At 46.0% G+C, this 25,744-nt stretch overlaps 1 protein-coding gene across 1 annotated transcript in view; it reads left to right on the top strand.

Moving 5' to 3' along the window:
- Positions 1–25,744, top strand: part of SLC9A9 (solute carrier family 9 member A9) — a 931,015-nt gene that overhangs the window by 187,498 nt on the left and 717,773 nt on the right. Inside the window, exon 5 of the mRNA XM_089672557.1 lies at positions 10,394–10,509. Coding sequence (XP_089528683.1) covers positions 10,394–10,509 — 116 coding nt within the window. The remainder of the gene's footprint in view (positions 1–10,393; positions 10,510–25,744) is intronic.

Genomic DNA, 25,744 nt, shown 5'->3' on the forward strand with positions numbered 1-25,744 from the left:
CTTGTGACCCCGACTATTCTCCGCTTACTCCCCCTGTACCACGCTGCCCGCACAATTCCGACCCGGCTAGTCTGACCTCGTCCACTCCTGACAGTTGCCCATCCATCCCGCTCGGATCGGGATCTGTCATCCCATCCATCCCGCTCGGATCAGGATCTGTCATCCCATCCATCCCGCTCAGATCAGGATCTGTCATCCCCTTCACAGCAGGCTCAACCCGGGCACATACCCCCAGCGGGACCCCTCTGCCACCGCCGGGGGTGCCCAGGAACGCGACCTGGTTTCAGTCTTGCACCAAGTCCATCCCCACCATCAGGGGCCCTGGTGAAAAGGCAGACTGGGACTTAGACTCCGCGCCCTGGGAAACCCCGTGCCGTGGACCACTAGAGATCCCGTTGGGTGGAGCCTGACAGTACCTTGCGGCCATGACTGAGCCTGGAAGGGGAACTTCCCCTCTGGACGACATCTGCCAACGGATGGAGACCCTTACACTGGGAATTAGGGGCCTACAGGAGGGTTATACGGAATTGGAGAGTCGCATGCAGACTTTAGCTACCTCTACCAGGGGGCCTGGGGAACCCGCACCAGAACCCCGTGTCCCCACACCGGAACGTTTTTCTGGAGACCAAGGGAGATTCAGGGCCTTTTGTAACTCCTGTCAGTTATACTTTGACCTCCAGCCCCGGACCTTTTCCTCCGAACCGGTGAGGGTAGGGTTCATTATTTCCCTACTACAGGGAGGATCCCAGGACTGGGCCCACCGGCTCCGAGAGAATCGAGACCCCCTGTTAAAGTCGGTAACGGTATTTTTTGAGGCTATGGCCCTCTTGTATGACGACCCCCTGCGCACCGCAACGGCCGAGAGGGCCCTATATACGCTCAGGCAGGGTCACCGGACAGTGGAGGAATATGCCGCCGACTTCAGGCGTTGGCGTAGTGACTGCCAATGGAACGAGGCGGCTCTGCACCACCAGTTCCGCGTAGGGTTAGCTGAATCCCTGAAGGACGAATTGGCCCGAATAGACATACCTAGCACTTTGGAGGCCTTAATAGCTTTGACTATACAAATTGACCGCCGGTTGCGGGAGCGCAGGCAGGAAAGGGGCAACCAAGGACGAGGCCCAACGGGAACACCTCCTCAGGCTTCAACCCTGTTCCAGCCGGCAAGCCAGAATCAGGATGCTATGGATACACCCGAAACCGGTCCATCGGGAAGAATCCGGCCGACACTAACACCCGAGGAACGCCAGAGGCGTCTTGCCTACCATCTCTGCCTCTACTGTGGGGGAGCAGGCCATATGGTATGTACCTGTCCAGCCAAGAGGGGTAAGTGCTCCGCTATTTTCTCTACGGTATCTTCTAACAGTGTGGGCAATACTAGTTACCTAGCGGTACCTGTGTCACTTCAGCTACCAGGGAGAACAGTAGTGACCACGGCTATTGTGGATTCTGGGGCGTGTAGTTGCTTCATAGATTTAGACTTTGCAGTTCAGCAACAAATTCCTCTACAAACCAAGGAGGTGGGATTGAATATTTTTCTAGCCGATGGGTCACGCATTAAGTCAGGGGTGGTGGACCACGAGACCCCACCTATCCGTACTACCGTATCGACCCATCACGAGGAACTCCTTCGGTTGGACGCCATAGCATCCCCATTATTTCCCATTATTTTGGGGCTCCCGTGGTTACGTGCCCATAATCCCCAGGTGGACTGGAAAGCAGGTTCTATCCAGTTCCTCTCCACTTACTGCCAGCAGCACTGCCTCCCTAAGATCTCCCCGATACCGCCGACCGTGTTGTGTCTAGAGACAGATGCGGAGCTGGCGCGAGTCATTCCTTCAGTCTACCATAATTTTCTGGATGTGTTTAGCAAGCGGGGGGCGGACTCTCTCCCCCCGCACCGAGCTTATGACTGCCCAATTGATCTCCTCCCAGGGTCGGAAATCCCATTTGGGCGGATATTCCCCTTGTCCGAACGGGAATTAGGGGTGCTAAAGGAATATATAGATGAAAACCTCCATAAGGGGTTTATTAGACCCTCCACGTCGCCAGCCGGGGCGGGCATTTTCTTTGTGGAGAAAAAGGACAAGTCCCTCCGGCCCTGCGTAGATTACCGGGACTTGAATAAGGTCACAGTAAAGAACCGTTACCCGCTACCACTGGTCCCCGAACTTTTTCAGAGGCTGAAGTCTGCATCTGTCTTCACTAAACTAGACTTGAGAGGTGCCTATAATTTAGTCCGTATCAGAGAGGGGGACGAGTGGAAGACAGCATTCCGTACCAGATTCGGGCACTATGAATATTTGGTTATGCCCTTCGGCCTATGCAACGCCCCTGCCACCTTCCAGCATTTCATAAACGATGTGTTCAGGGACTACCTAGATATCTTCGTCATCGTATACCTAGACGATATCCTTGTTTTTTCCCCAACCTTGGAGGACCATAGAGGTCACGTGAGGCGCGTGTTGGAACGGCTCCGCCAACACAGCTTATATGCCAAGGCAGACAAATGCTGCTTTGAACAAAGTAGTATTTTGTTTCTGGGTCTAACCATCTCTCCCACGGGAATAGCCATGGATCCCCAAAAGGTTTCGGCCATTTTAGATTGGCCAGCGCCCACCGACAAGAAAGCGGTCCAACGTTTCATCGGCTTTGCTAACTTTTACAGAAAGTTCATTAAGAACTTTTCAGGCCTAGTGTCCCCGATCACCCAGCTGACCAGGCAGGGGGTTCGCTTCCAATGGACACCTGAGGCACAAAGGGCTTTTGAAGCCTTAAAGGAGTTGTTTACGGCAGCTCCTATTTTGAGCCACCCTGATTCGTCCTTGCCATATGTCTTGGAGGTGGACGCATCGGAGAATGCGGTCGGGGCGATCCTGTCCCAGAGGAAGGGCATCAAAGAGCTCATGCACCCGGTGGCTTTCTTCTCCAGGAAACTAACTCCTGCGGAAAGGAATTATGATATCGGGGATCGGGAGCTCTTGGCAATCAAGGTGGCACTAGAGGAATGGAGATACTTGTTAGAGGGAGCGGTACACCCAATATTGATTTTTACGGATCATAAAAACTTAGAATATCTGAGGACAGCTAAACGTTTGAGGCCACGTCAAGCCAGGTGGGCGCTGTTCTTTTCACGGTTCTTTTTTCACATAACCTATCGGCCAGGGTCTAAGAACACGAAACCAGACGCACTCTCCCGCATGTTTGGGGATCCCGAGGAGAATCCCAGGCCAGACACTATCCTGACCCCAGGGAATTTCCTAGCCCTCCAATCGGAGCTCCATTCGCAACTGCAGACCGCGTCCATAGAGATGCAAGGCCCACCCGGTGTCCCCTTATTAAATAGGGAAGGACTTTTCTGGAAAGAGGATCTGATTGTGGTCCCTGAGGAGGCCCGTACCTTGGTATTAGGATACTGCCACGATCACCCGCTGGCCGGGCACTTTGGGGTACGTAAGACCTTGGAACTGCTGCAGCGTACTTTCTGGTGGTGGTGGCCTAATATGGCCAGAGAGTGCGAAACCTACATAAAGACTTGTCCCGTTTGTCAGAGAAACAAACCCACCAGGAACAAAGCTTGGGGTCTCTTGCGCCCATTACCCATACCCGACAGGCCATGGACCATGATTTCCATTGATTTTATCGTGGAACTTCCACCCTCTCAGGACCACACAGCAATCTTCGTGATTGTGGACCGCCTGTCCAAGATGGCCCATTTTGTACCTTTAAAGGACACACCTACGGCCCTTGAAACAGCACGTGTGTTTATTAAGGAAGTAGTAAGACTCCACGGAATTCCCAGGGACATTGTATCTGACAGAGGGGTTCAGTTTACGTCCAGGTTCTGGAAAGCTCTATGTGAAACCCTGGAGATTAAGTTATCGTTCTCTTCAGCTTATCACCCACAGACCAATGGCCAGACGGAGCGTACAAACCAGACTCTAGAGCAGTACCTCAGGTGCTATACCACCTTCCTCCAAGATGACTGGGTTACTCTCCTGCCGCTTGCGGAATTCGCATATAATAATGCGAGTCACTCTGCTACTAGACAGTCCCCGTTTTTCGCAAACTATGGGTTCCACCCTGTATTCCTGCCAGATCTAATCCCAGAGGTCGCAGTCCCAGCCACGCAGGATATGTTGACCTTTCTGTCAACCAATAGCAAGGTATTGCAGGAAGCAATGGCAAAGGCCCAGGATGACAACAAGAGGGCGTTTGATAGGAAGAGAAGAGGGGAATTGAGTTTGCGGCCAGAGGACCAGGTTTGGTTGTCCACCGCAAATTTAAAAATGTCCTGCCCTTCAAAGAAATTGGCTCCCAAGTTCTTGGGGCCTTTCCGGGTCAAACGTATGGTCAACGAGGTGGCATACGAGCTGGCACTGCCCGACTCTATGAAGGTTCATCCGGTCTTCCATGTGTCCCTGTTGAAACCAGCAACTCCAGACCCCTTCCCGGATCGAAGGTCTAAGCCACCGGAGGCAGTAGACGTGGATGGGGAGGAGGAATTTGAAGTTGAAGCTATCTTAGATTGCAGGAAGAGGGGAGGCCAAACTCAGTTTCTGGTTAAATGGAAAGGATATGGGGCGGAGGAGAATTCATGGGAGCCGGCCCAAAATGTGCACGCCCCAAGGCTTGTGCGGGAATTTTTTCGGAACCAGCCGTTGGGTAGGGGTCGGTTGGGCATCCGGAGGTTGCCCATAGGGGGGGGCAATGTCAGGGATCCCGGGTCCTCGGCGGCGCGCGCATGCGCAGACCGCCGATCCGTCCCAGCCGGCGAGCGCAGAATCCTCGGCGATCGCGGCGGCCGCGCATGCGCAGTAGCGATCGCGGCCGCGCCAATGGGAGAGCAGGGCGCCCTATTTAAAGCTGCCTGTGCATCTCCAAGTTGCCGCAAGGTCTTGTTCCAGTCCTGTAAGTACGCTTCCTAGTTGCCAAACTCTGCCTGTTCTGACTTATGCTTGCCTTCTCCTGTTCTGACCCCGGCTCGTCCCTGACCATCCTTCTGCCTGACCCTCGGTACCTCGTTGCCCGCTACCTGTTGAACCTGGCTTGTGACCCCGACTATTCTCCGCTTACTCCCCCTGTACCACGCTGCCCGCACAATTCCGACCCGGCTAGTCTGACCTCGTCCACTCCTGACAGTTGCCCATCCATCCCGCTCGGATCGGGATCTGTCATCCCATCCATCCCGCTCGGATCAGGATCTGTCATCCCATCCATCCCGCTCAGATCAGGATCTGTCATCCCCTTCACAGCAGGCTCAACCCGGGCACATACCCCCAGCGGGACCCCTCTGCCACCGCCGGGGGTGCCCAGGAACGCGACCTGGTTTCAGTCTTGCACCAAGTCCATCCCCACCATCAGGGGCCCTGGTGAAAAGGCAGACTGGGACTTAGACTCCGCGCCCTGGGAAACCCCGTGCCGTGGACCACTAGAGATCCCGTTGGGTGGAGCCTGACAGATCTCTTGTTTCATGCGCTACCTAACAAGTAGCTTTCTGGTGAGTGCACAGTGGTGGTGGATTGCACGCTGGAGTCCAGAGCACTGTGTGTAATCGAACACGATTTGCTGTGACTACTTGCATCACAATATTGATATACAGATTTATCCTGGAATGGACTTTTTGTTTTGACATCACTGTGGTCTAATAATGATATATTGGTTACAGTGATATATATTCTTTGACATGTTAATTTTTCACTTATATGTTTTATGCGCTGCACTTTTTATATGTGTTTATTTGTTGAGATTTGTGTCACTATCTCCAGTGCTAGCTGCTCCCACTTGTACAGCGCTCGCCATTTGCAATTTGAGATTATTCTACCTCCAGGTGATTGAACACTGGCAAAGCTTTTGGACACAGCCCTACACACTCTGTGAGTCCTCAGTTTTTTGCTAGTTTCCAGTTGGTGATGGACCTCTTATTCTCGGAGAAGTTCCCGTGCTTAAAGTGTTACTAAACCCAGGACCCTGGATTCATTATATCTGATCTTCCACAGTACACAGAACATGGAGATGCAATTATTTTAGTAAATATAAACTGCTAAATACCTTTTCTCATCAGCAGTATATAGCAGTCTCGTGACTTCTATCAGTGTCCTGCTGAGCACTGGTTAAAGCTTGTAGGAGGAGTTTTCATTCTCCTATAGGATGCAGGATCCCTGATATCTGTCTGGAGAGTGCTGATTGGCCCTGTGCTGATCACATGCACTCTCCCAAGAAAAAACTTTCCTATGAGGCAGCATGACCCTGACTCTCTGTATGACCCTGTGCCAATATAGAGCCAGTAGTCATTCTCCATGGTATGTTCCAGCAGTCCTTGCTACGTGGCTGATAATGTCCAGGTTTCGGTGATGCAACTTCCAGGAGTTCCACCTTTCCACGGCTGGCAGTCTCCTGCCACAGATCCCATCCTCCTGCTCAGTCAGACTGGCACATCCCATCTTCCTTCAGCCTGGATTTGACCAACAGTTATTATGCTGTGTAGCGCCACGTGAGACTTTTCTATGCTTTATCTAAAAAATTATGTTTTTGAACGGAACTCTTTGATTCACGTGGATTCATGGGCTCTGAATTTATCAGCATACAAGCCTGTCCGACACAGCTGACTGCATGGAGTGTGTATACAACAATTATCTGGAGCACCCGTTCAGTGTGTTTTTAACTCTAAACTGGTACATTCCATTGTATATACCATAGTTTGGTGCCATTCTGCGAGCGTGCGCACCTTTAAAACATGACATGTTAGCTTTACTCAGCATAGCACCTAAATGGAAGGATGTCTGCTGTGCTGGGGGAGAGGTTTATGGGATGGCTGGAGGAGTATTTAAATTAGGATCGAGGGGGGAGGGAGAATTTGATTATAATGGGGCAAACAGATCAGGCAGGGGTTAGTCCTTATTGGTGGGTGGAATGGGGAAAGATGGGGGCAGGGTTATGGCAAGTGATAAGAAGGTTCCCATGTTACAAACAACCACTGGAATTGGTACCATTTGTACGAAAATAAAAAATATGGAAAATACGTGTGCACAGGGTGTCAAGGAATTAAAGTGATTGTTCACCAATGACAGGAGTCTGCCAAGCAAAATATGTTTGTTGGAAGCTTTGGCGCATGGAGAGAACTATGATTTAATTGGTATAACTGAATCTTGGCTTTATTCTTCACATGACTGGGCTATTATATTCCTGGCTATGTTCTCTTTCGGAGAGACAGGGTAAAAAGGAAAGGTGGTGGTATCTGTCTTCATGTGAGAAGTGATTTCAGAGCGAGTGTGAAAGAAGACCTAGTTTATGGAGAGTGTGATAAGGCTGAAGTATTATGGGTGGAACTGCACATGGGGTGCGCACTACAAAGGTAATCATTGGAGTGTGTTATAGGCCTTCCAGTGTTAATGAGGAGGTGGAGACTCAGCTCCTTGCACAGATCGAAAGGGCTGCAAGGGCTGGGACAGTTATAATAATGGGGGATTTTAACTTCCCAGAAATTGACTGGAGTCACCGCAGGAACAGTTAAAGGGCAAAAATTTATAAACCCACTACAGGACAATTTTATGGTACAGTTCATAGAGGCCCCAACTAGGAATGATGCTCTGCTGGACCTGGTAATCTCAAACCATGCAGAGCTTATTAGTAATGTCCATATAAAAGAACATCTGGGTAGCAGTGACTATAACATGATTTCATTTGTTGTTAGCTGTAAACATCAAGCACATACGGGAAAAATAAAACCACTCAACTTTAAGAGCTATTTTTCTAGGACTGAGAGCTGCTTTCCAAGACTGGAAGGGAATATTGGCATCGATGAACACAGAAATGGGAGTTCTTCAAAAAGACTGTATGTGAACACACTGCAAAATATATTCTCATGGGCAAAAGGCTAAAAATCTGTATGTGAGAAATGATCTCAGATGATCTATGTGGCTTATGGCCAAAGTTAAAAAAAGCTATAAATAATAAGAAAAGAGCTTTTATTCAATAAAAAAATGAAGGACTGCTATCATCGTTTAAACATTACAAAGAGTATGTAAAAATGTCATGGCTGAATGAGATTGAATGTAGCAGGAGGTGAGATCATAATAGCTTTATGTACAGTTATGGCATAACATAGAGCTACTATGATCTCACCTCCTGCCATATTCAGTCTCTTCTAACTGTGCACTACCTGTCAGGGCTCCGGGTATGACCAGAGGTGTGTGGACCGACACAGGGAAACACAGACTTCAGGTATAGCGTGTAAAACAATATAATTTATTAAGGGCAACACAAACATAAACGCAGCGCAACAAACCAAACCCAAAGCTAACACAAATACGTACAACAAGGTGCAACAAACCCAAACCTTAACTGATATATATATATATATATAAATATCGAGAACAACGTAGTCAGGCGGGCCGGGTCGGTAGCTAACGGGCAGACAAGGTACAAGGAGTAGGCAGAAGATTGGTCAGGAGTAGTCGAGGTCGGTGCAGGCAGAGTTCAAGCAGAGTCAGGATCAAGCAGAGTCAGGATCAGGCAGGAAGCAGACAGGATGCAGGTACAGGGGCTCATGGGACCATTTCTCCAAGGCCCTGACTGCAGGCCGGGCCATTCCTTAAATACACCTCCTGCAATCAACCTCAGGTGATGGCTTGATTGCAGGAGTGAGCTTCTGGCTGCTGAGAGCACCCGCTGGCCAGCCCTGGTACTGCAGCCCACAAGGCAGGTGAGTCCCACCACCATTGGCGAGTCCATTCCTGATACTACCCCTCTCTGCAGTCTGCATCATTGCTGCCAAACACTGGATGTCAGCTCCTGTTTTAGCCATGTGCTCCTTCTCTCTGCTCAACCTTCAGTCTGTGTTGACTGCTGCCCTACACACACAGTGCTCCATCTCTGCACCCCCTTCCCTGCACTCTGCTGGCACTGCTACACAGAGTCATCAAGAGATTGCACCTAGTGATCCAGTCACGGGTCGCAATTTGTGCTCCCTCTCACCATCTTGTGATCAGCGCTGCCTTAGAAAGTGACACCTCCACCTTCAGCTCCCGCTCTGTGCAGTAGTCCCAGCGCCTCCCTCAGAGTTCACAGGAGCCGGAACAAAGGAGAAGGCATCAGGTATCAATGCACGCTGACAGTACCCCTCTGGATGGTGTGCAGCTCAGCGGATATCTCCTGGATATACAAGGATCTATTCCTGCCAGAGGTCCCCTTTAAGGATGGATGGGTGTTTGCAGCCTGAGATGGAAACTCCCTCCCCAGGGTCCTGTGGGATACTGCAGCTAACTTCCAGGGTGGGTTCTGAAAATTAATTTAGCTCAAACGGACATGCAGCACCCCCAGGCGGGGTGGTAGGTGCAAGATGGTGCGGTAGAAGAAAGCAGCTCCGATCTCAGACCTATGGCTATACATATTACATGCGTATTTAAAATACGCATCTGGTGAGTGCGTATTTTTACCACAACTTTGGGCACATCACTGAATACTGAAGTAATCAACAGCTGTGATTGGCACCTTAGCACGAACTGTCACTTTATGAACATTTGATACCATTTATTCTTATTTCATAATATATTTATTTATACCTTTTTTATCAGACATAATTTGATTTATTGCAGATTTTAGAGATGCACGTTTTCAGTTCTTATATTTGTTGAGGTTTTATCTGGTTAACGTAGTGTGCAATAGCAGCTATTTTTATTTTTCTCTACTCTTTTTAATTTTTTTTTATAGTTGAAATGGATGGACTTTTGTCCTTTTTCAGCCAGACTAACTATGTAACTATGTAACACCATCTTTTATATTTTACCAAACAATTGGGTATTATATTGTATTTGCGTGCACTAAAATTCATTCAAGTGTATTTTTTCTAAGAAAAATTGCATTAAAAAAAACACTGCACAGATGCCGTGTGGTATAAACAAATTGCAAAATCCACCATTTTATTCTCTAGGGCTAATATATATATATATATATATATATATATATATATATATATATATATAATGTTTGGGAGGTTCTAAGCAATAAATACTGATTTTTACATGTAATTGAAAAGTGTCAGAAAAGGCCTGGTCTTAAAGTGGATATATTAGAAGCATGTACAAAATCTGTTCATGCTGTAGACCACAATATGCTTTGCCATTACTCTGTGGCTTTCCCCCAAGTTATATATTTTTCAAGCAATAGCTCCCTATTTAACCCAGAGTTGTGCTGTCAGCACTTCCATTGCATGTGTTGTTTTCTTAGATCCTTTGTGTGTTTTGTACTTTCCACCTTTTTGCTCACAGCCTACTTCACAATTTGTGATGTTAGTTTAGAAAGAATTGTATATGTAGGATGCTTAGGAACAGAAGTATGAGTCATTGTAAATCCTATAAAACTGTGCTGAATGGTGTGTGTCTCTCTTTCACAGGTTGATAATGTACGGCTTTGTTAAGGCCATGATGCATCTGGGACAAATACAGACTGGTGACTTTCACTTCACTGACTGTTTATTTTTTGGCTCTTTGATGTCTGCAACAGATCCAGGTAATTATTTTCCACAGAATTGTGTGACATTTTCCCTTTTCCAGAGCCAGGCACAGGTTCAATTTTAGTTAGCAAATCAGCTCTTTTCTATTTTTTTTCTGTTTGTTTCTGGACATTTAAAAAGAGCCTTATTTTGTAAAATCATTTGTAAACTCTGTAAACATCCTAGACAGTACAAGACGGACTGTCTGATGTAATTTTATTTGTGGGGATCTGCAACAATCTGCAGTAATAGTTTGCACCACAACAATTTCCTGAAGACTAAATAAACAATATCACTTAATTTCCACCAATCACTTATTCTCACCACAACCTTATGATATGAAAACTGAGTCCGACACTAGGTGCTTATTACTGTTTGTACTGCCGTCCTCCATGTGCTAATTTGTGCCAGCTTCATCAAAACGATGAGATGACCAATTAGCCCCATACACACAGGCACTACATGAAGCAGTGGGACTAAACTCAATGGGCAGTTTTAACAGAGAAAATTAGCATCTTGCTAATAATCAGCTCGTCTGCAATTGCAATTGACCTTTACAAGGAACATCAGATTTACAGTGGAATACACAGTTGAAATATATTAGTTTGTGTACTGGTTTGCCTGCCAAAATTTTTAATGTGATCTTAAAAAGCAGATGAAAACAAACAAACAAACATGTCATACTTACCTGCTCTGTGCAGTGGTTTTGCACAGAGCAGCTCCAATCCTCCTCTTCTCTGGTCCCCCACCAACGCTCCTGGCCCCTCCCTCCTGCCGAGTGCCCCCATAGCAAGCCGCTTAATCTCAGATATCACTATCATCCAACTTCAAAATGACCCTTATTGAACACCACTAAAGGACTAATTTCAGTATCCTGTAATAAGATGCCTTCAGCTGAACATTGGATCAAGCAAGTCAAACTATTATGTAGGCAGAGGAATGGCTGCACACCTGTGAGGACAGCTAGGAAAAGTATTATGCAAAGTGGGCAACCTGGATATACTTCATAACCTCTAAAGCAGGGGTAGGCAACTTTTGAGAGGTGGAGATCTACCCGAACAACATGAAAGAGATCAAAGATCAATGGGGTTCAGCGCCATTTAAAAAAAAAAATAACTAGCAAGGCCTAACTAAATAGCAAGGAAAATGTAGAAAATATAATAAGACAAATGTCACTGTAGAAATACAATCTTAGCCCATTTTAAAAATGGACAGTGTCAATCAATAGAGCAGTGGCCAGTGTCAGTCAGTAGGGCAGTGGCCAGTGTCAGTAGGGCAGAGGTTGTTGTCAGTCAGTAGAGCAGTGGATGGTGTCAGTAGGGCAGAGGTTGTTGTCAGTCAGTAGAGCAGTGGATGGGGTCAGTCAGCAGGGCAGTAAATGGTGTCAGTAGGGCAGAGGTTGGTGTCAGTCAGTAGAGCAGTGGATGGTGTCAGTAGAGCAGTGGACGGTGTCAGTAGGGCAGAGGTTGGAGTCAGTAGGGCAGTGGTTTTTGTCTGTAGGGCAGTGGATGGTGTCAGTAGAGCAGTGGACAGTGTCAGTAGAGCAGAGGTTGGTGTCAGTAGGACAGTGGATGGTGTAAGTAGTTTTTAATTTTTACATTTTTATTTTTTTAATATTTTTAACAAATCCTTTAGTAGTGCTGCTGAAAGGGGAAGGACCAAGCAGGGGGGGGGCATTTACTAGAACCGATCCCCTGGATTTTCCTCATGCAGCAGCTGTACGCTGGTGGGAGGGTGAGGAGGAGATGCTAGCTTTCAGTTGCTCCAGGGTAATAAAGGGTATTGTCGGAAGGCAGGTATTTAAAAAATCTGAATTCCCAGCAATTGGCTGGGGATTGAGATTTTTCTGCCCCCCAGCTACCCTGGTGCCCTAAGGTGGCTGCCTAAGCATATGCTGGGCTCCAGAATAAGGCTGCTTAGGCAGCTGCCTTAGAGCACAAGGATGGGGGGAGGGGCAAAAAGTCCCAATCCCCAGCCAATTGCTGGGAATTGAGATTTCTAAAATACCTGTCCATGAGAGGAGGGGGGGGGGAGAGGATACTGCTGGTGGAGGGGAAGGGGGGTTAGAGGTCACTACTATGGTTGCAATGGGCCAGCTCCTCCCTCAATCCCTGTTCCCCCAAAACGTGTTGGAACGGTGTACTTGTTGCTATTTTCAATAAACACATTCTAACACATCGTTCAGTTTGTATCCCTTTGGACATCAGGCACTTCTTTTCACTCGCCTTTCAAATTCATAGCCAAAACAGGAAGTGAGAGGAAATCCCTCCAAAGTGAGGGAATGCTTGGTTGTCACCAGAACTAGTGTCCTCATTGGAAGATTTCCCGTCTATTCTTGTTCTGGTGACAAGCCAAAATTTGGGATTTTCTTTCACGTTTGGTGATAATGGTAAACAGGGCAAATAGAGAGGCTGAATCTCTCTAATGGGGGCACAAACAGCAATAAGAACAATAGAACAGGGGTTCTAATCCGTCTCTACTTTCTCCAAAGCTAAAATAAAAACGTTTTGGCTTTACTTTTACATTACTCACTAGAAGCTATATATTGATCTGGATAAAAGGGAGGCTTTAGGCAACAATATTAAAATTTACAATTTTTTTTATTATTCAATGAATCCTCAAAGCGTCTCAAATTGCAGTTGACTCTAAAAATTCTGTATGAGCCCTCAGCTCACTGTTATACACAATTACATTTTTCTAGTAAACTTTGCATGAAAACAGGAATTTTTGGTTCACATGCTTTCCAATGCATGTTTTAGCTGGCCAACTACGTCAAAGTAATCCTTTTCTGGCCAGTCCCTACTCTACTCTACTCTTCAAAATGCTAAAAATGTATGCTCACATGTGTTGTGATTGGCTGAGGTATTCTGACAATATGTAGACCATATTTATGCCTAGAAGTTGATCTGATGTTTATTTGGGCATTTCATAAATATTTTGTTCTATTTGAGAAGTGGGGAGCCACCTGTAAGTTTAGGTGTTCTCTAATAGTCATCTAACATTCGCAATAATGTCTCTCGTTCCTCCATGTTCTCTAAACCCATCCTGAGCTTCAGGTAGCTCTCACTCAATATATTTATTTATTACAGGTACTTATGTAGCATCATCAGTTACGCAGAGCTTTACATATATATTGTACATTCACATCAGTCCCTGAACTCAAGGAGCTTACTATCTAAGGTCATTGATACATATACTAAGGCCAATTTAGACATGAACCAATTAACCTACCAGCATGTATTTCATGGGAGGAAACCGGAGTACCCAGAGTAAATCCATGAAGGCACAGGGAGAACATGCAAACTCCATGAAGGTAGTGCCAAGGTTGGGATTCAAACCAACGGACATAATGCTGCTAGGCAGAAGTGCTAGCCACTTGGCCACTGTGCTGCCCATAATATATGATTGCATTCCTCAATACAATAATACTTTCCGGAATGTGGAATTAATGCAATCATTCTGTAGTTGTTACAATCTTTAGCATCGTCCTTTTTCAGTATAGGAATGAATATCTGGCTTGTCTTAGGAGTCACTTCAGATTCTACAATGTCATCCATGCTGCTCTTTTAATATAAAAGCAGGTATTATTATTATTTATTACTATACAGGATTTATATAGCGCCAACAGTTTGCGCAGCGCTTTACAATATAAGGGAGACAGTACAATTACAATACATTTCAGTACAGAAGGAATAGGAGGGCCCTACTCGTGGAGCTTACAATCTAAAGGAAGGGCTAGGTGATACAAAAGGTGATAGCTGCAGGGGATGATCTGGCGGAGGTGATTCAAGTACTGTTTATAGGTGGAGGTGGGGTAGGCTTCCCTGAAGAAGTGAGTTTTCAAAGATCGCCTAAAGGCAGACAGGGTGGGGGCTTACCGAACATGCTGTGGTAGGGAGTTCCAGAGGATGGGAGAGGCTCTGGAGAAGTCCTGGATGCGAGCGTGGGAAGAGGTGATGAGGGAGCTAGAGAGGAGGATATCATGGGAGGAGCGATATACTCTTTCCATCTTTTTTATAATATTCTCTGGATCATTCATTATCAATCCATCTTTAAGCATCACCAATCTAGGTTGTAATTTCTGCCGCAATCTCTTAATGTCCTGAAAAACTAGTCTGGTTTTTCCTTTTATGTGCTCAGCTTAAATTTTCTTACAAATATCTTTGAGATATCGTTCTTTATCTCTCCGAAGTTGGCATTGAAACATTTGATTCATTTGAGATACTTTTACTATCACCAGAAATGTTGGCTTGTCTTCTTTGTTCTGCCATTTTTCTAGTTTCTTCTGAAATTCAAGATGACTTTTTGGCTTTTTCCCTCTTCTGTAATATTGTTTCAGCTTCTTCAATAATTATGGTTTTGATGTCATTCCATAATTCTTTGGGCTCTCTGCCTCCTGTACCCAGAACTACAAATCTGTTGTTTAGTTTAATCCAGTAATCTTGTGGAATATTCTCATCGTCATATCTTCTTCTTGCAAAGCTGTACCTTGATCTTGCACGTCAAAAGCTCCTGTTCGTTGCCACAATCAACTCCAGGTTTAGTCTTTGTTGTCAGATTTCCACCTCTGTCCTATGCAGAAGTAGTCAGTTTGATTATGATGCATGCCATTTGGAGAGGTGCATGTGTATAGCCAACTCTTGTGGTGCTGGAATCATTTATATGTGAAGGACGGTTAGTTAGTTTTGCAAAACTGTGTGAAGTTATCACTAGCTTCATTTCATCTTCAGATGCACAGTCTACATTTGCATTGAAGTTCCCCATGATGATCAATAGATCTTGATTCGCTGCTTCATCTATTGCATTTTGAAGTTGTTCGGAAAATCTCTGCATCCTCATCTTCATCATTTGTTGTTCGGGTGACATTGATTGGCCTTCCCTATAGAAGGATTGAGATGCCTCTATCACGTATAGTATTGTACTTTAGTACCGTCTTTGAGAGCTTACTGTTGAGGATAAATGGCACACCGTTTTCTGTTTACTTATGTTTTGTTACTACACCAATATGTTGGCCACATTTGAGAAGAGGTAGAAGGAAAGGGTGAATGATGGGTGAGAGGGAAGAAAGAGGGTAGAAACAGAGGAGGGGGGACCATGGGGGGGACAGAAGGGAGAGGTTGAGAGGAAAGTAGAGGAGGAAGAAGGAGATGGTGGACGATGGTGGAGGGGGAAGAAGGAAGGTGGGGGGGGGTGAAGGAGAGGAGTGTGGAATATAGGGGGAGAGAGGAGGGTGAGTTTGAGTGGAAAGAAGAAAAAGAGGGAGAAGGAGATGGTGGATAATTGGGAAGAGGGAAGGAGGATGGGGGGTGAGAAGGGGAAGTTGAGGAGAGGGGACTATGGGGTGGGGAGAAGAGAGTGGATTGGAGGGAAGCAGTAGAAGAAGCAGAGAAAGATGGAGAGCATGGATGGTGGGGGCGAGGGAAGGAGTGGGGGGATAGGGGAGGAGGTGGGGCTATGGGGGGAAGGGAAGGAAGGTGGAGGGAGGTAGAGCATAAGAAGGAGGAGGTGCAGGGGTTGAGGGAACAATCAAGTACGGTTGAAGATTGGGTGGAGAGACTATGGGGTGGGGGGAGAGAAGGGAGAGGCTGAGTGGTAGGAAGAAGGAGAGGGTGGATGTGAAGTGGAAGGGGAGGAGAGGAGACTTTCAAAGAGGGAGAAGAGAGAGGATGGGTTAGAAACAGAGGGAATAAAAGTGATAGATGAAATAAAGGCTGGACGTGAATTGCAAGGGGATGAGAGGAGACTTTCAGGGGAGGAGAAGATAGGATGGAAACAGAAGAGATAGAAGAGAAAGGAGAGGCTGGTTGTGAATTGCAAGGGGAGGAGAGGAGACTTTCTGGAGTGGAGAAGATGATGGGATGGAAACAGAGGGGATAGAAGAGGGAGAGGCTGGACATGAATTTCAAGGGGAGGGGAGGATACTTTCGGGGGAGGAGAAGATAGAAGAGGGGATGGAAACAGAGGGAATAGAAGAGGAAGAAGGAGAGGCTAGACGATGACGGAGAGGGAAGGAAGGACGTGAAAGGGGAAGAGTTGGGGGCTAGCCGGGCTAGGAAAGAATGAGGGTGGAAGGGGGGGTGGAAAGGAAAGTGAAGGAGGTAGAATGGGGTGAGGGGTGCTGAGGGGAAAAGTGGTGGACGGAAAGGAGAGTGAAGGAGGTAGAAGGCAGAGAGAGGTGAAGGGGGGAGAAGTGGGGGAGAGGGGGAGAAGGTGAGGAGGAACAAAGGCATATTGGAGGGAAGAATGATGGTGAAGGGAGGGAGGGGGGTTGGGGAGAAGAAGAAAGGGTGGAGGGAGGAGGAGGGATGGAGGGAGGAAGAGGAGTGGAGGGGGGTGGAAGAGAGGAAGAAGGGGTGGAGGGAGGAGGAGGAGTGGAGGGGGGTGGAGAGGAGGAAGAAGGAGTCGAGAGAGGAGGAAAGGTGGAGGGAGGAGGAGAGATGGAGGGAGGAAGAGGAGTGGAGGGGGTGGAGGAGAGGAAGAAGGGGTGGAGGGAGGAGGAGGAGTAGAGGGGGTGGAGTGGAGGGAGGAGGAGGGGAAGGGTAGAAGGGGGGGCATAGGAGTTAAAGATAAAAGGGGGGGAGTAGGGGGGAGGAAGAATGAGCAGAGAAGGGGGGGATATGGGGGGGAGGGAAGAATGAGGGTGGAGGAAAGTGTAGGGGGTGGAGAGAAGGAAGAATAGGTGGGGAAATGGGCGGATGGGAAGAAGGCGGCTGCTAAAGGGTTAAGAGAGAAAGAATGGATAGATAGGTGATGAAGGGGGAGAAGAGGGGAGAACTTGTGTCTTCCTCATGTAGTATAGTGACATCCTCCTTCATTCCAGGTGTGCATCCTTCATGTGGTAGAGTGACATTGTCCATCATTCCAGGTGCATTTTCTTCATCTGGTATAGTGACATCCTCCTTCATTCCAGGTGTGCATCCTTCATGTGGTAGAGTGACATTGTCCATCATTCCAGGTGCATTTTCTTCATCTGGTATAGTGACATCCTCCGTCATTCCAGGTACACATCCTTCATGTTGTATAGTGGCATCCTGCCAGGAGAGGAAACTATTGGGGGAGGAGAAGATAGAAGATGGGATGTAAACCAAAGAGAAAGAAGGAGAGGCTGGTTGTGAATTGCAAGGGGAGGAGAGGAGACTTTCAGGGTGGGGAAAAGATAGAAGATGGGATGAAAACAGAGAGAATAGAAGCGATTGAAGAAGGAGAAGCTGGACGTGAATTGCAAGGGGAGGAGAGGAGACTTTTGGGAGAGGAGAAGATAGAAGAGGGGATGAAAACAGAAGAGAAAGAAGGAGAGGCTGGTTGTGAATTGCAAGAAGAGGAGAGGAGACTCGGGGAAGGAGAAGATAGAAGATGGGATGGAAACAGAAGAGATAGAAGAATAAGAAGGAGAGGCTGGTTTTGTATTGAAAGGAGAGGAGAAGAGACTTTTGGGGGGAGAAGATTGAGGATGGGATAAAAACAGAGGGAATATAAGAGATAGAAGGACGTGAATTGCAAAGGGAGGAGTGGAGACTTTCGGGGGAGGAGGAGATAGTGAATGGGTTGGAAACAGAGGAAATAGAAAAGATAGAATGAGAGGCTGGACAATGAGGGAGAGGGAAGGAAGTGAAAGAGAAGGAGGTGGGCCTATGGGAGCTAGGAAAGGAGGAAGTTGGAAGGGCAGAAGAGGGGGATGGAAAGGAGAGCAAAGAAGGTAGAAGGGGGGGAAAGGTGAAGAGGAGAAAAGGGGGATGGAAAGGAGAGCAAAAGAGGTAGAAGGGGGGAGAAGTGGGAGATGGAAAGGAGAGCAAAGAAGGTAGAAGGGGGGAAAAAGTGAAAAGGAGAGAAGGGGGATGGAAAGGAGAGCGAATGAAGTTAAAGGCGGGGCAGGGAGAAGGTGGGGAGAAGCTAAGTCATGTCAGAGAGGAGAATTGTGGTGAAGGGGTTGGTGAAAGGGAGTTGGGGTAGAAGAGTGGGAGGCAAGGAAAAGTGAATGAGGGTAGACGGGGAACAGAGCGGATAATGTGAGGAGAAGGGTAGCTGAGGGAAGTAGGACAAGAGGGTAGATGATGGGGGGAAGGAAGTGTGACAGGGGAGAAGGTGTGGGGGGTGGAGGAGAGGAAGAAGGGTGGAGGGAGGAGGAGGGTGGAGGGTGGAAGAGGAGGAGGGGTGGAGGAAGGAGGAGGAGTGGAAAGGAGTGAAGGGGTGGAGGAAGAGTGGAGGGGGTGGAGGGGAGGAAGAAGGGGTGGAGGGAGGGGGTGGAGGGAGGAAGAAGGGGTGGAGGGAGGGGGTGGAGGGAGGAAGAGGGGAAGGGTATAGAGGGGATGAAGAAGGGGGGAGGGAAGAATGAGTGAGGGAGAGGGTAGAGGGCAGGAAGAGTAGAAGGGGGGGCATAGGAGTTGAAAATAAAAGGGGGGGGAGTCAGGGGGAAGGAAGCATGAGCGGGGAAGAAGGGGAGATATGGGGGGGGGAAGAATGAGGGTGGGAGAAAGTGGAGGGGGTGGAGGGAAGGAAGAATGGGTGGATGAGCGATGAAGGGGGAGAAGAGGGCAGAACTTATGTCTTCCTCTTGTGGTATAGTGACATCCATCCGTCATTGCAGGTGTGCATCCTTCATGTGGTAGAGTGACAACATCTGTCGTTCTAGGTGTTCATCCTTCATGTGGAATAGTGACATCCTCTGTCATTCCAGGTGTGTATCCTTCATGTTGTAGAGTGATGACATCCATCATTCCAGGTGTGCATCCATCATGTGGTATAGTGACATCCTCAATCATTCCAGGTGTGCATCATTCATGTTGTATAGTGGCATCCTGCGCCATCCCAGGTGCGCATCCTTCATGTGGTATAGTGACAACCTCCGTCATTCCAGGTGCGCATCCATCATGCAGTATAGTGACATTCTCTGTCATTCTGGGTGCTCGTCCTTCATGTGGTATAGTAACATCCTGCATCATTCCAGGTGCATTTTCTTTGTGTGGCAAAATGACATCCGTCTTCATTCCAGGTGCGCATCCTTCATGTTGTATAGTGGCGACCTGCGCCATCCCAAGTGTATTTTCTTCATGTGGTACAATGGCATCCTCCGTAATTCCAGGTTCCCACGCCACTAATGTTGCATAGTGGCATCCTGCACCATCTCAGGTACGCATCCTTCATGTGGTATAGTGGCATCTTGCTCCATCCCAGATGCTCATCCTTCATGTGGTATAGTGGCTTCTTGCACCATCCCAGGTGCGCATCCTTCATGTGGTATAGTGGCGTCTTGCGACATCCCAGGTGTGCATCCTTCATGTGACATAGTGGCGTCTTGCGCCATCCCAGGTGTGCATCCTTCATGTGGTATAGTGCCGTCTTGCTTCATCCCAGGTGCGCACTCTTCATGTGGCATAGAGGCATCTTGCACCATCTCAAGTGCGCATCCTTCACGTGGTATAGTGGTGTCTTGTGCCATCCCAGGTGTGTATCCTTCATGAGGTATAGTGGCGTCTTGTGTCATCTCAGGTGCATATCCTTCACGTGGTATAGTGGCGTCTTGCATCATCTCAGGTTGGCATCCTTCATGTGGCATAGTGGTGGCTTGAGCAATCTCAGGCGCTCATCCTTCATGTGATAAAGTGATGTCCTTTGCCATCCCAGGTGTACAAATCCTCATCATCTCTGCAGATAGATCTTTAAACATGCGCTTCAGCCAGCAGTATTGAATCCTGTAGGATATATAAAGGTTTTGTAAATAGTATGTACAGAAATTGATCAAAATGTCTGGAATAACAAGCAAGAGCTAAATCCATGTAAAACCAATGTTCACTTTTGGGTAACTGCTGGGGGACCTAATTATTGATCAGTGTATTAGTGTGACAACCACATTTGGGGTTGTAGTAAGGGAACTCAGCAAAACTATGAATCTTAGTAAGTTATTATCATTTGGTGACCCAAAAAGTTAGCAAACCCAGCTTGGAAATGCACTCACCAGTAACCAATCCATACAAAGGACAGTACAATAATTTTAACGTATAAGACGTTATTTTCCAGCAGTAAAAAGTTGTTAGGTGACCCTTTGCTGTTGATATTGCAACTCCAAAATTGTAGACTAGAGAGGCATGCAGGATGAATAAATATTGCGGGCTCAGAAACAGTAAAGGATGACATGAAAACCTGTATCCTGCACAATGGGCCACATTTATCTTTTCAATTATTTAGAGAATGAAACAGGGAATAGAATTTGTCTACATGTGATGTAGGAGCCCTGCCTAGGCAATATATAAGAAAAGTGTTATAATAATTTACCATCTGTTTTCTGTTGGTCCAAGAAACAGTAGAATCAGCATGAGAATGATGATTGACAGCAGATTATTGTCAGAATCCATCGCGTCAGAATTCATCGTGTCAGGATCAGTGCGGTCACAGGGTTGTTTATCACTGGAAAGAACAAACCAGAGTGGAGGTGATGCTGGCAAGAAAATATCATCATTGACCCGTAATGAAGTGCCATTTGGTCCACTGTTGGAAAAGCCAAATCCGTCCACAGATAAATCTGTATGGAAGAGATCAGAAAAGTTACATTTACAATCATCATCTGGAACATGAATCTTCCTGAGTGAGGGGTACAAGCATGCATACTTCACTGGCTGCATGCTTGTTCTAGGTCACTCAGTAGGTAGTGAGACTATAAAGAGGATATCTACCCCAGGGCCGGCACCTGCAAAAACATGTTCGGTAATAGCAGTGCCAATATTACTATGGGGACAAATATTTTTTTAAAGAATTTCACTCTCTCAAACAACATGGACTATTTGTAATCCTTATGCTGCTAGCATCAGTGAATAGATATGAAAGTATATTATATTTACTTGTTTTACTTGTTTTGTTTTTTTTTTTTTACATTAATTCAGTTACTTCCTGGTTTCCATGCCTAGGCAAATGACATGATACATCCCAGCAGCCTTCAGGAGGCGAGGGTTCTCTGCTCAGGCTATACCTGAGCTAAGAGCAGATGGATTCCAGGAAGTAAATGATACATGAATCATCTGCCCTTACTCAAGATGGCCACTGCCAGTAATGCTAGGGGGGGTGTTTTTCAAAATTATTTCTCAGCAAAATAAAGCACGGAGGCATGGAACGATGGGGAGGTTGGTTTGAATATTAAAATCGAATTAAATAGCATTTTTGGTTTGTGGGGCTCAGATGCAGTGCAGTTCTGCTTTAAAGGGTTACTGTGCTGGGCAAACCATTCATGAACTGGTAACTTTGATTATGTGGAACTGGGAGATATTAGTTCACCGAAATGTTCATGAATTTCAGGACCTTTCTGTGAAAAAAAACAACTCTCACCCTAAGGGCTCATTAAATATTATCGGATATTTGAATGTTGTTATCATGCTTCTAATTTGCTTGATAAATGCCCCCCAATGTAATGGGGCTTTGAATATTAAAGTCCCTTCACAAAAAAATGGAGATACTGTCATTTTCACCTTCTCCTCAGAATTCCTGACCCAGGTGTGTGAGCTGTGTGAATTGAGCCTAATTGCACAGACAGAAGGGTGATATAGATCATCGTTTTCACAATTGTCCACATTTTTGGTCTCACTAATGTGATGATTAATATAAGAAACAAATCAACAAAATTACTTTGAGGAGCAACTGAGAATAGTTGTCAGCGCATGGAGCAAGTTGAAACTGACCAGATCTGCTGCTGCTAATTTCATGGGGTTCTCTGCACTGTCATCACAAGGCTGTGCAATCAAGCTTCTTCCAGCAGCATTTTGATTGACTAATCTTGCCTAGATGGTCAGCAACAGCTTGATCTACAAGATTGATGTCAGTTGGTGGAAATGTAAAATGTAAAAAAAAACAAGTTTTTGTTGCATACATTACACACACACAAAAAACAAAAGAAATGAAAATAAAAGGCAACATTTCAAAAACAGCCCTGTGTTTTCAATTTTGTCTTTTTTGTTATTTCTTTTGTTGCATATATATATATAGATACGTATATCTATATCTATCTATCTATCTATCTATCTATCTATCTATCTATCTATCTATATATATCTATAGATATAACGTACACAATGCTAAAAAAAATCAGAAAAAGCCTGATTTTTAAATTTTGCTACTTTATATCTGTGCTGATTGTCACTTTTATTTTGCTTTGATGGTTGCTGTGACAACAGCTATTGCACACTATGGTAATACATTGGATATTTGATTGTTTATTATACACAGAGGGTGTATACTGCATACTGAAATCGATCGCTTTGATCACTTTATCAGTTTGATGGACAGTTGCTATGGAAAATGACACACTGTTGTCATTTTGGGGGAAAAAACAAGCAATGGACATCTGGTTGCTATGTGCACTATTTGCATTTTTGGTATTATGGGATGTTTTGTTGATGTGCATATACATATATTTATTTGTATTTAGTATTACTTTTAGCGCTGTGCAGTGTTCTCATGGGGTTTATTGATCTGGAGATATGGCTTGAGCAGTATTTTAGGTTTAAATAACACAGCGCAGAGTTGTTCTGGTGGTTGCTATGGACAACAGTATAGTAAATACTGCATTTTTGTTTAAACACTGGTGGAAGCGTATTTAACCATATGCCCTCATGAGGATTTACCCCCCCCCCCTCCTGACCATGCGTCTTTTGCGTTACGGCGCTGCGTTACTTTAACTGACAATTGCGCGGTCATGCAATGCTGTACTTAAATGAAATTTGCGTCCTTTTTTTCTCACAAATTGAGCTGTCTTTCGGGGGTATTTGATTGCCTATGCGTTTTGTATTTTTTGCACTTTAAAAAAAGACCGACAATTTTGAGAAAAAAACTATATTTTTGACTTTTTGCTATTAAACATGTCCAGTAAAAAAAAAAAAATTTCATCATAAATTTATGCCAAAATGTATTTTTCGACATGTCTGTGCTAAAAAAATCCCAATACGTGTAAATTAATTGGTTTATGTGAAAGTTATAGCGTTTACAAATGGCGGTATATATACTGGGATTTTTTTTTTTATTATTTTTACTAGTAAGTCGATCAGCAACTTATATCAGGACTGTGGGACTGCAATGGACATTCTGACACTGGGGGGACCTGACTTTGTGTCACTGACATCCCCAGTGACACCAATACAGTGATCAGTGCTAAAAAAAAAGCACTGACACTGTACTAATGGCACTGAGCAGGAAGAGGTTAACATGAAGGGCGATCAAAGGGTTAACTGTGTGCAGGGAGTGTTTTACTAGGGGGCGGTGTGTGTGTGTTTCACTGTAATCACACTGGTCTGGATGGCTATACTTTGCACAGCCATCCAGAGCAGTGTCCCCGAGCTGACAGGGAAGATAACTGTTCGTAAACAAAACAGTCCTCCTCTCCGTCAGTGATCATCGGAAATCACAGAGCGCCGGTGAGAAATTACCTTCCGGGACCTGGTGACACAGAAGTGAGTACACCCCTCACATTTTTGTAAATAATTTGTTATATCTTTTCATGTGACAACACTGAAGACATGACACTTTTCTACAATGTAAAGTAGTGAGTGTACAGCTTGTATAACAGTGTAAATTTGCTGTCCCCTCAAAATAACTCAACACACAGCCATTAATGTCTAAACCGCTGGCAACAAAAGTGAGTACACCCCTAAGTGAAAATGTCCAAATTGGGCCCAATTAGCCATTTTCCCTCCCTGGTGTCATGTGACTCATTAGTGTTACAAGGTCTCAGGTGTGAATGGGGAGCAGCTGTGTTAAATTTGGTCTTATCTCTCTCGCTCTGTAATATTGGTCACTGGAAGTTCAACATGGCACCTCATGGAAAAGAACTCCCTGAGGATCTGAAAAAAAGAATTGTTGTTCTACATAAAGATGGCCTAGGCTATAAGAAGATTGCCAAGACCCTGAAACTGAGCTGCAGCATGGTGACCAAGACCATACAGTGGTTTAACAGGACAGGTTCCACTCAGAAAAGGCCTTGCCATGATCGACCAAAGAAGTTGAGTGCACGTGCGCAGCATCATATCCAGATGCATGAGTGCTGCCAGCATTGCTGCAGAGGTTGAAGGGGTGGGGGGTCATCTAGTGAGTGCTCAGATCATACGCCGCACACTGCATCAAATTGGTCTGCATGGCTGTTGTCCCAGAAGGGAGCCTCTTCTAAAGATGATGCACAAGAAAGCCAGCAAACAGTTTGTTGAAGACAAGCAGACTAAGGACATGGATTACTGAAACCATATCCTGTGGTCTGATGAGACCAAGATAAATTTATTTGGTTCAGATGGTGTCAATCATGTGTGGCGGCAACCAGGTGAGAAGTACAAAGACAAGTGTGTCTTGCCTACAGTCAAGCATGGTGGTGAGAGTGTCATGATCTGGGGCTGCATGAGTGCTGCTGGCACTGGGGAGCTACAATTCATTGAGAAAGCCATGAATGCCAACATGTACTGTGACATACTGAAGCAGAGCATGATCCCCTCCTTTCGGAGACTGGGCCACAGGGCAGTATTCCAACATAATAACGATTCCAAACACACCTCCAAGATGACCACTGCCTTGCTAAAAAAGCTGAGGGTAAAGCTGATGGACTGGCCAAGCATGTCTCCAGACCTAAACCCTATTGAGCATCTGTGGGGCATCCTCAAAAGGAAGGTGGAGGAGCACGAGGTCTCTAACATCCACCAGCTCCGTGATATCGTCATGGAGAAGTGGAAGAAGACTCCAGTGGCAACCTGTGAAGCTTTGGTGAACTCCATGCCCAAGAGGGTTAAGGCAGTGCTGGAAATTAATGGTGGCCACACAAAATATTGACACTTTGGGCCCAATTTGGACATTTTCACTTAGAGGTGTACTCACTTTTGTTGCCAGCTGTTCAGACATTAATGGCTGTGTGTTGAGTTATTTTGAGGGGACAGAAAATTTACATTGTTATACAAGCTGTACACTCACTACTTTACATTGTAGCAAAGTGTCATTTCTTCAGTGTTGTCATATGAAAAGGTATAATACAATATTTACAAAAATGTGAGGGGTGTATATATATATATATATATATATATATATATATATCAGGGGCGGACTGACCATATGGGCACTCGTGCACTGCCCGAGGGCCCGGGGTCAGTAGGGGGCCACATGAGATGCCCCTGGTACCTTTCACAGGCTTTTTTGAGTGTGGATTGAGTGTGGGCAAGGACACAGGGGCCCCATGATCCCCTATTGCCCGGGAGGCCCATGAGTTGTCAGTCAGATATATATATATATATATATATATAT

This window comes from Staurois parvus, unplaced genomic scaffold (genome assembly GCF_062004578.1).
Source record: "Staurois parvus isolate SC_StPar_1 unplaced genomic scaffold, SC_StPar_1.0 ptg000131l, whole genome shotgun sequence".
Taxonomy (NCBI): Eukaryota; Metazoa; Chordata; class Amphibia; order Anura; family Ranidae; genus Staurois; species Staurois parvus.